At 39.2% G+C, this 15,609-nt stretch overlaps 1 protein-coding gene and 1 long non-coding RNA gene across 4 annotated transcripts in view; one reads left to right on the plus strand and one right to left on the minus strand.

Moving 5' to 3' along the window:
* The window catches only part of kcnt2a (potassium channel, subfamily T, member 2a), a 1,068,826-nt gene that overhangs the window by 719,399 nt on the left and 333,818 nt on the right, over nt 1-15,609 (minus strand). For all 3 annotated transcript variants that reach the window (XM_069937843.1, XM_069937844.1, XM_069937847.1), the window contains exons 2-4: nt 10,218-10,297; nt 4,549-4,648; nt 32-76 (exon numbers count right to left, since the gene is read on the minus strand). In XM_069937843.1, coding sequence (XP_069793944.1) covers nt 32-76; nt 4,549-4,648; nt 10,218-10,297 — 225 coding nt within the window. The remainder of the gene's footprint in view (nt 1-31; nt 77-4,548; nt 4,649-10,217; nt 10,298-15,609) is intronic.
* The window catches only part of LOC138763539 (uncharacterized), a 289,909-nt gene that overhangs the window by 111,675 nt on the left and 162,625 nt on the right, over nt 1-15,609 (plus strand). Inside the window, exons 3-4 of the long non-coding RNA XR_011357637.1 lie at nt 291-378; nt 5,216-5,341. This is a non-coding gene — a long non-coding RNA (uncharacterized lncRNA). The remainder of the gene's footprint in view (nt 1-290; nt 379-5,215; nt 5,342-15,609) is intronic.

Consider the following 15,609-nt stretch of genomic DNA (forward strand, 5'->3'; position numbering starts at 1 on the left):
TTCTTCACTTTTAAACAATTCCAAGTCTTACCGGTCAGTCCTGGTGAGACTCTGGTTTTGACTGGAGCAGCCCCAACTTTACAAAATAAAACACAAAAAAGTAAAAATTTCAGATCAAACTGGTGGATTTAATTTTTTTATACATCATTATTCATAAAAAAAATAATGTTTTATATGTTATAGGTTTAATGATGTTATATTGTATCTTGTAATATTTATTCAGGTGTGTGTCACCATCTGCTAAATGCCTAAGCATCTATTCTTACAGAGATTTTTTTCATTTGGTCCAGATCCTCACAATGAGATCAATTTCTACAGAAGGATTACATTTGCTCCATGCAAAGCCGGTATGGATGGGATTTCCCCTTGGGATAAAAGGTGGTGCACATTTGTCCTTGTGAATGCAATATCTGATTTTTTTTTCTCTAACCAAGCGTGTCATCTAGTTTTCTGTTGCAGCTGCTTCTCGTGACGTCAAGTCTAACTATAGCTGATGATGAGGAAATTATTGCATCTTTTCATGGTTTCTTTGACCTTGGTACAAAACATTTTCTTGCCTCGCTTCAACAAGTTTCTAGATTTAAGATGATCCCAAGAGAAACTGCATAACTTTTTATTCCTTCATTTGTATCATTCCAACATAAATGGAGGAAATCTTAAACTTTCCTAGCCAACAGAAATTATACAGGGAATGGTAATAGCCACCATCCCTTTCCATCTAATGATGTGGCTGACAGTACAATCTCAGTAGCTGGAAAGCACTGCAGATTTGATTTATATCATGGGCCCTGATTTATGTTTTAAACAGGACATTTGAAGTAGGTGTGCATGATACTTATTTTCATGAGCTAGGAAATAGAAGATAAGTCCACAGAAGTCACAGAACAACTTTACAAAACCTTGGTTCAGCCACACCTGAAGTCCTGCCTGCATTTCTGCTCACCATGCATCAAGAAGGACTTAAATGCACCAGGGAGATTTATCAGGAAATTGCATGGGATAGACCATTTCAGTTAAGAAGAGAAATTGGATAAATGGAGTTTCTGATAGTGGTGTCTAAAATTATGAGGAGATAGATGAGGTGGATAGTGAGAAATATTTCTCCATAATCTGGATGTTTAAAACCAGCAAGCAAGGAGAGAAGCATAAGGATTAGAGGGAAATCTGAGGAAATTATTTTTCACCCAGAGAGTGGTTACTCTGGCTGTCTTAGAAGATGGTGGAGACAGATACTGTCACAATATTTAAAGTGTATCTTGTTGAGTATTTCAAATTGCCTTGGAAAAGAAAGCCACAGACCAAGCATTGATAAAAAGGAATCAATATAGGTGGATACTTGATGGCTATCAGGGACATTGTGGGCAGAAGGACCTGTTCCTGGGCTCTTTGTTTCTATGTTCTATGACTTTAGTATTACCCTTTAAACAATAACATTCTTTTAAAGGAATTCCATCCTTTTAAGTCATCATTTTATGTTTGACCAATTGTCATTGCCAAGTTTGAGAAAAGCCAAGTCAGTAATTGTAAAGGATAAAACTTTGTGTTTTTTGACATTTTAATTTTGTAACTATCCCTTTAAAGATAAATTGTTTTGTAGTGCTACCATAGTTCTATGACATCATATATTGTAATATCCGAGCAGACAGAGAATTTTGTTTCTCATTCGTCGGAGAACCATGGAAACTACGTGAGATCAAAATACTTTTCTTTGAATTTGTTTTAATCATCTTATTTTATCTTATTTCATGTTAATCATTTCTTATTGTCTGATATTTTTATGTCTTTAAATGTAATAGAATGTTTTGTAAATGCATCGTTATAAAAATTTTGATACAAAGTTATGCAAAATATGATATGTTTATATCAATGAATTGAAGCTACACAGCTGTCATTACAAAGTTTGATTTATTAGAATATTAAGATCATTTGGAATATTGAAGGTGATGTGTTGAAATTGGGAAATAACAGAAAATTGAAAGTGACATCTACACTAATTTTGAAATAATAACATTGATTAATTTGTATGAAATTTGATTGAAGTAATTAAAACTTGCTATTTGATATTGGTGGTAGATTAGTTCAAGAAGAAAATTCAAACAATACGTTTTCAAATTGCAGAGGAAGAACAGTATTCTAAAATCAGTAACTTAAAAATGTAACAAACTTTGATATTAATTGGTACTCTCTATCATACTAAATGCAACAATAGCAATACAAATAGTCTAATTATTTTTTTTAAAATGATCGTCCAAACACAATACAAAGCCCACAGGTGCAATGTACTGAGTGAACATCATTCTATTTAGTTGCTTCTTGGGATATTTATGAATATAAAATCATGAGGAACACAGAGTTTTTCCAGCATAGACAGTTATACATCTTCTTAAAAAACATCTAGACTGATAAGTCCTCAGGGGCAGACGCAATAAACCCCAGGTTGCTGTGGGAAATGAAGGAAGAGATAGCTGGAGCAGTAGCTATGATCTTTTAGTCGTCTTTAGCCACACAGAAGATGCCAGATGTTGGAGAATGGCAAATGTTTAAAACTGGTAATATGGAGAATCCTGGGAATTATAACCCAGTGAGTCTTATGCAGCAGTGTGTGAACTAATAGAGAGGATACTTAAGGATTGGATCTCTGAGCATTTGGAGAAGTACAGTCTACTCAAGGTCAGTCAGCATGGCTTTGTGAAGGGAAGGTCATACCTCATGAGCCTAACTGAGTTTTTTGAGGAGGTAACAAAACAAATGATGAGGGTAGGGCAATAATGTAGTCTATATGGATTTTAGCAAGGCATTTGACAAGGTCCCCCATTCAGAAAGTCATGGAACTTTAGCTGTGTAGATGAAAAAATCGGTTTGCAGGTAGAAGGCAGAGACTAGTAGTGGAAGGAAAGTATTCTGCTTGGAGTTCACTGACTAGTGGAGTACCACATGGATCTGTTCTGGGACCCCTGCTCTTTGTGATTTTTATAAATGACCTGGATGAAGAGGTAGAAAGATGGGTCTGTAAGCTTGTAGATGATAGGAGTTGTGGATGGTTATTGAAGGTTACAAGAGGATATAGATAGCATGCAGAGTTTGGTGGAGAAGTGGCAGATGGAGTTCAATTTGGATAAATGTGAGGTGATGCATTTTGAAAGGATGAACCAGAAGGCTGAGTACAGGGTTAATGGTCAGTTACATGAGAGTGTGGATGAATAGAGGGACCTGGGGTCTATATCCATGCATCCCTCAAGGTTGCCGCACAGGATGATTGGATAAGAAGACCTATGGGATGCTGGGCATCGTTAATAGGGACATTGAGTTCAAGAGGTCATGTTGCAATTCTACAAATCTCCGGTGAGACCACACTTAGAGTATTATGTTCAGTTCTGAGGGATGTTGAGAATGCAAAGGAGATTTATCAAGATGTTACCTGGATTGGAAAATATGTCTAATGAGGTAAGGTTAGCAGAGCTGGAACTTTTCTCTTTGGAGCATAGAAGGATGAGAGAAGATTTAATAGAGGCCTACAAGACTATGGCGCCTCACAGTTCGGCGGGCTGCAACCTCCTTTGAAGAAGACCGCAGTGCCCACCTCATTGACAAAAGACAAAGGAGGAAAAACCCAACACCCAACCCCAACCAACCGATTTTCCCTTGCAACCTCTGCAACCCTGCCTGACTGTCCCGCATCGGACTTGTCGGTCACCAACGAGCCTGCAGCAGACGTAGACATACCCCTCCATAAATCTTCGTCCGTGAAGCCAAGCCAAAGAAGAAGACAAGACTATGAGAGGTATTAATAGGGTGGAATCTAGCACCTGTTTCCCAGGACAGGAATACCAAACATCAGAGGACATATGTAGAAAGTGAGGTGAGGGAAGTTTAGAAGAGACATCAGTGGTAAGTTTTTTTTTATGCAGAGATTTGTAGATGCTTGGATGCCTCGCCACAGATGGCAATGGAGGATGAAACATTAGGGGCTTTTAATAGACTCTTAGCCTGGCACATAGAAAGAAGAAAAATAGAAAGTTATGGCATAGGGAGAGTTTAGTACATTTTTTAAGGAATATATGGGTCAGGTCAGCATTGATGGCTGAAGGGCTTATACTGTGCTGTAGTATTCTATGAAGACACAAGTTTAAGGTGAAATTGGCAGAGGCATACAGGGGTTCTCACTGCAATTTTTTTAAAGGTAAAAGCAAGTTAAGAATTTCTACAGAAGTACACAAAGCGAAAATGTCCAACAGCTGCATGACATGTTCTAATTCCCTTGCATTTCCAGCATGGCACAAAGTTCCATCTCTGAAGCCTGATCTAGTATAATTGCCCCTAAACACTAGCTATGTTGCTTAAGTGTTTCAACAAATAATTCAGAAACTAAGTGATCAATAGGTCACGACTTATCAATCTGTTTCTTTTAAGCAACATCCATGAATAAGCACAAGATGAATCTTGTTTTTCTTGGGCAGCATATTACAATGCTTTATTTGGTTAGTTTGTAAAAAGTGTTGCAATGAGATGACTGTTTGAGTTAGAATAAAGCTTTGATTTTGTACATACCATCCATTTCTTTCTCTCGGATCATCGAGTAACACACGAATAATGTACAAAAGACAACTCAGTAGCTTGAGAGAAAAGTTGAACAGGCGTATTCTCAGACCTAAAATAATCAAATTAAAATTTTACATTTAATAATGAAAGCAGTTCATTCAAATTTATAGACAAAAATTAATCTCATGATTGAATATTCTGAGCACATTGATATAGGAAAGATTAATACGTAGTTAGTAGCTTAAATTTATAGCACAACTGAAATGATAGTTAGTCATAATGTTCTTATATATCCACTACATTATATTGCATTAGGTAACAGAATGCAGATGCCACAAAATGTACATCGCTAATCTTTTTAATAAATGTGTCATCTGAAAATACACTTTCAATGTTGTTTCCAGTAACATGCAATTTGGATCAAGAAAAAAAGTGAGTATAATACTTTTTGTCCAAAGAAAAATACTTTACATTTACTTCCCCAGTGGTAAAACATCAAATGAATATGTGTTGTCAGTATGGAAGCCATTTGAATTTAATTCACAATTAGATTGTACATAGGGAAAATCTGAAATGAACAGCAAAGCTATTGATAAGTCTGTTTTGGGTTAGGGTTAGCGGATAGTTTTCTTCAAGGCAATGCCTACATTGTCATGTGCATTTTTTTTTAAAACAGCTGTCAGTTAAAAATTTCATATCTGGATATTATGAACAATCAATGAAAAGATACATTTGTCGGGTTTGGGAGAAGATCCAATGGAAGATTATAACCACACCCCTCAGCACTCTGCCAAAGAGATAGGTAAGCATCCTCTTGTTGCATCCTCCTCTCAAGAGCCCAATTTGAATAGAATTCTTTATAAACCTGTAGTTGACCTGTCAACTTGCTCTTTGAATGAAATATAACATGGAGAAAAATTAAAATTAAAATGAATAAAAGTGCATCAATACTTTTATAAACCTTGTTTACCAAAATGACAACTTACAGTTTAACTGAAATAAATTTAAAACTGTTCAGTGCCATTTCCGTACACAAAGTATCTCAAGGTGGCAGCCCATGCAGAGACATCAAGGGAAATGATGTGCTCACAGAGAGAGAAGCTCTTGCCAGCAATTCAATGATATCTAGATAACTAAGAATGGAAGCACCCAAATGCAGACGTCACTGTTGAGCAATAGTGAAAAGGTGTTAAAAAAAAAGTGTGTTCAAACAAGTCAGAGTCTGTAAACCAGCCAAGGAAGGTAATGATTACTAAATTACTTCTGAGGCAGTCAAAGAAAGTCACATAGATATTCAGTAATTCAAAATAAAAGAGCCTGAATGCAACTAAACCACATCAATAAATCATAATTGCACAGTCCCCTCCATATCAAGAACTGGCAAAGGGTTTAGATTGCAGTTTTATGAAAAATAACAGGCAGAAGTTGGCAGTAATTTTCTTTTTAATGTAGGTCCCTAAACTAAGCCATGCATCATTGACGTAAAGATACAGTGTTATCTGGAAGTTAACTGATAGGGTGAAACATGAAAGTCTGCAGATGCTGTAAAAACACAAAATTGCTGTATGAACTCAGCAGGTCTTGCAGCATCCACAGAAGATAAAGATTTATAGCCAACATTTTGGGCCTGAGCCTTTCTTCAATGTATGAGGAACAAGCAGGCAGGTGCCTGAATAAAAGGGTCTGGGGGAAGAAGGGCTGAAAGGGCAGGGGGAGGAGCACAGACTCTGAATACAGGGCTGGAGTAAAGGATACAGATGGAGAAGAAAGTGTGAGAGAGAGAGCTAGTGGAAAGAATAAATAAAGATAGGGGCAAGGGGAGAGATGGAGTGGGAGTGATGGAAATTGTAGAGATCGATGTTAATGCCATCTGATTGGAAGGTTCCCAGATAGAACACGAGGTGCTGTTCCTCCAATTTGCAGGTGGCCCCCAAATCAGCAGTGCACGAGACCATGGAGGGACACATTGGCACGGGAATGGGGTGGAGAATTGAAAGGGGTGCTATCAACAGATTGAGCTAAGGTGCTGATGGAAGTGGGTTAACTGATGATCAGTTTCCTGGAGTCAAAAACATTTATGTGAGGGCTGTTTCATTTCAGTACATTTTGTGTAAAAGGAATGCAGAGCCTTTGCAGCACAGAATTTCAACCAGCTGGTAACAAGATCATTATATAGACTTGCTGACTTTTGCAAATACAGTTGTAGGTGGAGAGGAAAGTGCAGTCTGATTCATGTTTACTTGCATTGCTCTTGACTCAATAGTGGACCTTGTAGTGTAGTGACAGTTTTATTTTAACCTGGAAGTTATAATTACCTGAATAATGAAATGTTTCAATGTATTTTAACAGATTAATAAATAAAAAGAGGAAATGTAGAAAATCCAAAATTAAAGAAATGTAAAAGCACAACATAATGGAATGAAAACACAGATTAACATTTCAGCTTTCATCAGGGGACAGAATGCCTTTGAATACAAACATAAAACAGCATAACAAATTATGGGCTTCAAGAAAAACTGAACAAAGTCATTTGTAAATCAAGCAGTTATTGGTCTTGAGTTTGATCAGAAAGAGCAGCTTTTTTCCATGCTACTGTAGAGCAACAAAAGGTAGGCATCCCTCGAAGAGATTTCGACGTGGCTCTCACTAATTTGAAGCTTTCCATTCAAAACTATATTATGCCAGTGATTTCTTAAATTCTGTTCCAAAGCTCAACTTCCCATTGATTTTACCATGGAGGTTTCAACCTGACCATTCTGCTCTCTAGAAATGAAGTAAAACAGCAAAAGATACACCATTGATTTCAATGGAGTAATATCAGATGTGAAGGATCATAGAAACATAGAAGATAGGAGCAGGAGTAGGTCATTCGACCCATCGAGTCTGTTCCGCCATTCAGCGAGATCATGGCTGATCTTAAAGTTCAGTACCCCGTCCCCACCTTCTCTCCGTAACCTTTAATACCCTTATACTGAAGAAATAGATCTAATTCCCTCTTAAATATATTTAATGAACCTGCCTCTACTCCCCTCTGTGGCAATGAATTCCACAGATTCACCACCCTCTGGGTAAAGAAATTCCTCTTCATCTCGGTCCTAAATGGTTTGCCTATTATCATCAAACCATGGCCCCGGGTTCTGGATTTTCCCATTATTGGAAACATCCCAACTGCATCCATTCTGTCCAGTCTTGCCAGAATTTTATAGGTCTCTATGACCTATAAATCTCAATCTTCTAAACTCCAGCGAATCCAATCCCAATTTGCGCAATTAATCCATATTGGTTAATTCAGATTTTCTCAATCCACTTTATTTCAGATTTCAATTTTTCATTTAAATTGTTTAGACTTTTTAAGAGCGCTCTATGGTTGGTGAAATTATAAGAAGATCAAAAACATTCAAGGTTTCTATCAATGTGACTTCATTTTCTATCAAATTCTTTTCTGCTCTCATTTGGAGAAATAATTTCTTCTGGCCCCTTGCATTTATCTTCTTCTTTGGCTTGGCTTCGCGGACGAAGATTTATGGAGGGGGTAAAAAGTCCACGTCAGCTGCAGGCTCGTTTGTGGCTGACCAGTCCGATGCGGGACAGGCAGACACGATTGCAGCGGTTGCAAGGGAAAATTGGTTGGTTGGGGTTGGGTGTTGGGTTTTTCCTCCTTTGCCTTTTGTCAGTGAGGTGGGCTCTGCGGTCTTCTTCAAAGGAGGCTGCTGCCCGCCAAACTGTGAGGCGCCAAGATGCACGGTTTGAGGCGTTATCAGCCCACTGGCGGTGGTCAATGTGGCAGGCACCAAGAGATTTCTTTAGGCAGTCCTTGTACCTTTTCTTTGGTGCACCTCTGTCACGGTGGCCAGTGGAGAGCTCGCCATATAATACGATCTTGGGAAGGCGATGGTCCTCCATTCTGGAGACGTGACCCATCCAGCGCAGCTGGATCTTCAGCAGCGTGGACTCGATGCTGTCGACCTCTGCCATCTCGAGTACCTCGACGTTAGGGGTGTGAGCGCTCCAATGGATGTTGAGGATGGAGCGGAGACAACGCTGGTGGAAGCGTTCTAGGAGCCGTAGGTGGTGCCGGTAGAGGACCCATGATTCGGAGCCGAACAGGAGTGTGGGTATGACAACGGCTCTGTATACGCTTATCTTTGTGAGGTTTTTCAGTTGGTTGTTTTTCCAGACTCTTTTGTGTAGTCTTCCAAAGGCGCTATTTGCCTTGGCGAGTCTGTTGTCTATCTCATTGTCGATCCTTGCATCTGATGAAATGGTGCAGCCGAGATAGGTAAACTGGTTGACCGTTTTGAGTTTTGTGTGCCCGATGGAGATGTGGGGGGGCTGGTAGTCATGGTGGGGAGCTGGCTGATGGAGGACCTCAGTTTTCTTCAGGCTGACTTCCAGGCCAAACATTTTGGCAGTTTCCGCAAAGCAGGACGTCAAGCGCTGAAGAGCTGGCTCTGAATGGGCAACTAAAGCGGCATCATCTGCAAAGAGTAGTTCACGGACAAGTTTCTCTTGTGTCTTGGTGTGAGCTTGCAGGCGCCTCAGATTGAAGAGACTGCCATCCGTGCGGTACCGGATGTAAACAGCGTCTTCATTGTTGGGGTCTTTCATGGCTTGGTTCAGCATCATGCTGAAGAAGATTGAAAAGAGGGTTGGTGCGAGAACACAGCCTTGCTTCACGCCATTGTTAATGGAGAAGGGTTCAGAGAGCTCATTGCTGTATCTGACCCGACCTTGTTGGTTTTCGTGCAGTTGGATAATCATGTTGAGGAACTTTGGGGGACATCCGATGCGCTCTAGTATTTGCCAAAGCCCTTTCCTGCTCACGGTGTCGAAGGCTTTGGTGAGGTCAACAAAGGTGATGTAGAGTCCTTTGGTCCAAGATTCCGCCCTGCTCCAGCTCCCTCAACAGCCCCTAAGGCTAGAGCTGGATGAGGTTCCCACCCTGGATGAGACATATAAGGCAATCGAACAACTGAAAAGTGGCAAAGCAGCAGGTATGGATGGAATCCCCCCAGAAGTCTGGAAGGCTGGCGGCAAAACTCTGCATGCCAAACTGCATGAGTTTTTCAAGCTTTGTTGGGACCAAGGTAAACTGCCTCAGGATCTTCGTGATGCCACCAACATCACCCTGTACAAAAACAAAGGCGAGAAATCAGACTGCTCAAACTACAGGGGAATCACGTTGCTCTCCATTGCAGGCAAAATCTTCGCTAGGATTCTACTAAATAGAATAATACCTAGTGTCGCTGAGAATATTCTCCCAGAATCACAGTGCGGCTTTCGCGCTAACAGAGGAACCACTGACATGGTCTTTGCCCTCAGACAGCATTTATCTAACACATTGTGAAATGCCCTGTTGTTCAAGGCTTTGCCTTGAAGAATGGAACTGCTCAGATGGAGAAACTCCAAGAGATTAAGTTTGTTCTTTGGAGGTCAATGGCAAATAAATGTATGGAAAGTCTCTGACCACCATTCTATGCTATTGAGATTTAGTGTCTTTTAGGTAGATTTCTAGGAACTGGGATGCAATGCAAAGAATAAAGCAGCAAGATCTCAGACATGAGCAAGGCCTGAAAATGCTCATGAAGTTTTGTTTGGTCACTTTGCACACAAAAATTTGTTTATTCAGTTTTTTTCTTAACAAATCTGCAGAAATGGTTATTGTTGAAGCTACTTACTTGACCTTTGGTTTTTGATGAAAAAGAGTTTCAGACGCTCTTTGAATGTATTTTCATTCACATAAAATTCAACTTGTACTCTGTGAATGAACAAATAAAGTTATGCAAACAAATTTCAGTTTCTTTGAATTATTTTCATAATAAATACAGTAAAACTATCACTCAAACAGTTTTCACCAAATATTTTAGAAGTTGTAGCAAAGCAAATAATTAAAGGTCCGTAATTTAATTTGCTGTGTGGGTTTTGCTGTAGAAATTTTAAATAATTAGCCATCAACAACTTGTGGATTAAAAAAACAGAGCAACTTCTTCCCAGTTGGACATCATCAGCATTGATAAACCTTCCATTCTGAAAAGCTGAAAAGGGTTGTCTTGTTGGATTCACAGCAAATTACAATGGAGCTCCTAGAGGTCATTCATAAAGAAAAGGCTGATTCAAACTCCTTCAGCACTTGGTAATAAAATGTATTTCAACCTGACATCGTTTTGTACAAGATAAAGATATATCTGGTCTCTGAAGTAGATGGAAAAAGTAATCATGTTATGAGCAGACCATTCAACTATTTTCTAGCATTTAATTAGATCACGTCAGATCCATATAATAATTCCATTTTGACAAGTGAAAAGCAAAATAATCTGCAGACTCTGGGAATCCATACAAACAGAAAATACTGGGAATATTTAGCACACCAGACAGAATCTGGATCAATGTTTTAACTTGATTATCTTTCGTCAGAAATATCACCAGTTCTGATGAAAAGTCATCAACTTAACTCTCTTTCATTCATCACAAATGCTATCTGATCTGCTGAGTACCTCCAGTACTTCTGCTTTTGTTCCATATTTGATAATATCATTTTGTCTCTGACATTGGCTGTTTTGCACATTCCCTAAATCTTTGAATGTTTATACAATGTATGTAGACATAACAGAGACAACAATTCAACAGCATCTAAAACACATTTGTTTATGAAAAGATAAATAATAAGATACTCTAGTGCAATAATAATGGATCTATATCTCACAGAATTGGAAATAAATTTGGTTTAATTTATTTTGCATCATTACTTTGAACTTATAATTGAGTAATGAGAGATTAATACACAAAGACCCAAATTACCTTGGATTTTATTCATAACAAATTAATTGGATTATCAACTATTTCCTTGTCAAGTTTCCAAACTATTACCTGTGCCTCAGACCAAGAAATCATCTAATAACTTCCACAGTCAATGATATCCGAGATGTTAGTTTGATTGATCATGGAGTTGCCTGCAAGATGCTTGTTAAACAGGCAATGCAATTGCTATGACTTCCTCACCAAGGGAGTAAATGTCTGATTCAACATGGTAGATTTAATTTGGAATCTGACAAACCAATCTTTTTTTTCACAACATGCTCAAGGCAAGACAGGGGATCAAACACCTCTCCTCTCTTTCTGTACATATGAAAAAAAATCTTCAATTCGTCTGGAAGAATTGGCCAAACAAAGTGCTCCTTTCTGAAAAATGGGTGCTTGTAGTTTCTGGTTTGCTAACTCAAAAAAAGTCTAAATTGCATCACTAAATTGCATGTATTATTTCATTTGTGATACAAAGAGTATCAGAAAATATTCAACTCAATTATGAAAGCTGGATTCTACTCAACCTTATTGTACATAAACTTCATCAATTAATTCAGGATTTGCATGATCTTACTTCATTATTTTTTGGGCCATAAAGAAGGTAAAGCTTCTCATATACTTTGAGGAACACTATGAAAAATAAAGGTATTATTTCGGATCCACGTCATCAATTATGATTCCATCCCTCTTCACACTTCTTGATCAGCTGCACTATTGAGCCTTACAGAAGCTGGTCCGTTAAAAAAGATGTCCTTTCCAAGATTTAATATTGCGGCTTCTTTGATGCAATTGAAGAAAGGCACCAAAGGGCAGATTCTTCCGAGCTTGTGCTCCAGTACTTAACAGACACTTCATTGAGGAAGGAATGGAGGAGGATGGGGCAGGACAGGCAGAAATTCGCTTGCCAGAATTTGGTTGTTTAAGATGCTTTGGAGAAGGACATAAAAGAAGAGGGTGGGGTGGGTTTCACTATTGATTAGGAAGATTGTCAGCAACAATTGGAGAGGACATCCTGATTCATTGATAATATGGGTGCAGCTCAAATGTAAAAAAAGATGCTTTCACTGTAATGAACTTGTAGGGATCACAGTAGCCAACAGCATATAAGTGCAACAGTTATGTAGGCAGATTATGGAAAGATGCACAGAGTTTGTTCTCCTTTATTCTAGATGGTTGGATGGTGCACCCATCAGCGTTTTTTGCGGAGTACTATTTAGAAAATACAACCAGTGAAGAGGCCATCCTAGACATCGAATTACCTAGCTAGGTGATCAGTTTTACTGGAAGAGCATTTTGGGAACAGCGATCACAACTTTGTAAGTGTTCAGACAATTACGGATAAGGATAAAACTAAAGCTCAGGGGAAAGTGCTAAATTGTGAAAAGGCTAATCACAACAGAATTAGGCAGCCACCGAGGAGCAAAGATTGGGAACAATGTTATTCAGTTCGTCCACACTGAATCACTTTAAGGCCAGCTTGTCAGAATTCAAGGCCAACATGTTCCAGAAAGGAAGAAACAAAAGGATGGCAAGGGTCAGGAGCCTAGGATGGCAGGAGATGTCATCATATGTAATCAAAGAGGTAAATAAAGCATATGTGTAAGGTTTCAGAAGCTGAGGTAGGAGAGGGCCTTTAATGAATGTAAAGACATCAAGAAATAACTTAAACAGGAAATCGGCACCATAAGATGTAGAATAAGAATTAGGCCATTCATCCCATTGAATCAGCTCTGCCATTTGAATCACAGTTTTTTTTTTGTTTTTTTTTTTATTTTTTATTTTTCACACCATAAAACACGTTAGCCATGATATTCATTTTTTCATTTTCACACATATACAGTGACTTTTTCTCCCCCCCCTCCCTCCTCCCAAGCCACCCCCCCACCCCCCCTCTCATCCATTTTAGGTATACAATCTAGGTTGCATTAAGTCAGTCAGACAATGTTGTCATTCACAGTTCATGCATTTTCCCTCTCAACCCCATTATCCTGCTTTTTCCCCCATAAACATTGACAAATTAATTAAAAACTCATCAACCTCCTCTTTAAATGTACCCAATGACTTGGCTTCCACAGCCATCTATGGCAACAAATTCTACAGATTCATCACCCTCTGGCTGAAGAAATTGCTTCTCTTCTCTATTCCAAAGGGATGTCCTTTTAGTCTGAAGCAGTGCCCTCTGGGCCGAACCTCTCCCACTACTGAAAACATCTTCTCCTCCACCCCATCTAGCCCTTTCAATATTCGGTAGGTTACCTTATCCTTTGAATCTCCAGGGAATACAGCTTAGAGCTATCAAATGGTTCTCATCCCTGGAATGATTCTTGTAAATGTCCTCAGCTCTCTCTCCAATCCAAGAATACTCTTCCTCAGGTATGGGATTCAAAATTGCTCATAATGCTGCAAAATGTGGTCTGACCAATGCCTTATAAATCTTCAGCATTAATCCTTGCTTTTATATTTGAGTTATTTTGAAATGAATGGAAACATTCCTTACTACTGACTCAACTTCCACGAGGAGTCCTGCATGAGGACTCCAAACTCCTGTTGGATCTCTGCTTCAAAAAATCTCTTCCCATTTAAAAAATAGTCTACTTCCTTATTCCTTCTATCACAGTATATGACCATATACTTCCCTACACTGTATTCCATCTGCCATTCCTTTGCAAATTATCCCAACTTGTCCAAGGCCCTCCACAGTCTCCCTCATTTCTCATCACTACCTGCCCATTTACCTAACTTCATATCATCCTAAACTTGTACACAAAGCAGCAATTCCATCATCTAAATCATTCACATATAACTTGAAAAGTAGTGGATCCAACATCACTAGTTACTGGCAGCCTGTCTGACAAGGCCCCCTTTTATTCCCATTCTTAGCATTCTGCCAGTCAGCCAATCATTTATCCATGCCAGTACCTTTCTCATAAGACCATAGGCTCCTATCTTCCTTAGGACCCTCATGAGTGGAACCTTGTCAAAGGCATTCTGAAAATCCAAGTAAACAACATCTGCTGACACTACTTTGTCTATTCTGCTTGATACTTCCTCAAAGAATTGCAACAGATTTGTCAGACAAGAACTCCCCTGAAGAAATCCATGCTGATTTAATGATGTGCTTTCAAGCACTCCAAGACATATTCCTTCATAATGAACTCTCAAACTTTGCCAACTACTGATGTTGGGCTAACCATCCAATAGTTTCCAGTCTTTTGCCTCTTACTTTTGAAAGAATGGATTGACATTTGCAATTTTCTAGTCCCTGTAACCATTCCTAAGTCAAGCGAATCTTGAATGATCATAACAAATTAGTCCACAATCTCCATTTACCTCTTTCAGAACTCTGGGGAGTAGTCCATCTATTTTTTTTTAAGCACTTTCAATCTGTCTGATGCAATAGCAAGGACCTCACAGTGGTCAACCATTTTAATTCCACACAATATTCCTATACTGACTTGAATATTTATGGCCTCATGCCCTGCCAACCTAGGGTACCAGTGAATTGGAGAAGCAACACATTATATTCTGTCTCAGTAAAGTACTCTCCAAACCGACAGATTAACATCAACTTCCCCAATTTCCATTAAATCCCTCCCTGTGTCTCTCTCCTTCCCTATCCCTCTGTCTCCTCTCCTCTAGCTCCCCACCCACTTCCCTTCCCTCCTTTTAGAGATCTTCCCTCCCCGTATCACTTCTCCTCTACCCACCCACCCGTATCCACCTATGACTCTTGCCTGATAGCCTGTGCTTCTCCCCTGCTCCTTCTTTCCTCTTCTCCTCCCCCTCCTCCTACCTTTCCATCCAGGTACCTGCCTGTTTTATGCTCGTACCTTGACAAACAGCTGAGGACCAAAAACATTGGCTGCACTTTATCCTTCTCGATGTTGCATGATCTGATGAGTTTCTCCAGCACATTTCTGTACGGCACTCAACCTTAGCATCTGCAAACCTTCTTGTTTAACTCCATCCAATCCAGATTACTTGTTCACTTTCAGCTTCCTAAGCACTTTCTCCTTGGTAATAGGAACTACACTCACTTCTGTCACCTTGCTTTCTCAAATTTCTGGCACATCGCTGGTGTCCTTCACAGTGAAGATTCAATCCAGTCACCTGCCATTTCTTTGGTCCGCATTACTACTTCTTCATTGTTATTTTCCAGCAGCCCAATATCCACCCTTGCTTCTCCATTACTCTTTATATGTATCTGAAAAAAGGTTTTACTCTTCTCTTTCCAGATTGGCAGCTATGATGTTGTGTCCATCATGGAAT

Source organism: Narcine bancroftii, chromosome 5, assembly GCF_036971445.1.
Source record: "Narcine bancroftii isolate sNarBan1 chromosome 5, sNarBan1.hap1, whole genome shotgun sequence".
Lineage (NCBI taxonomy): Eukaryota > Metazoa > Chordata > Chondrichthyes > Torpediniformes > Narcinidae > Narcine > Narcine bancroftii.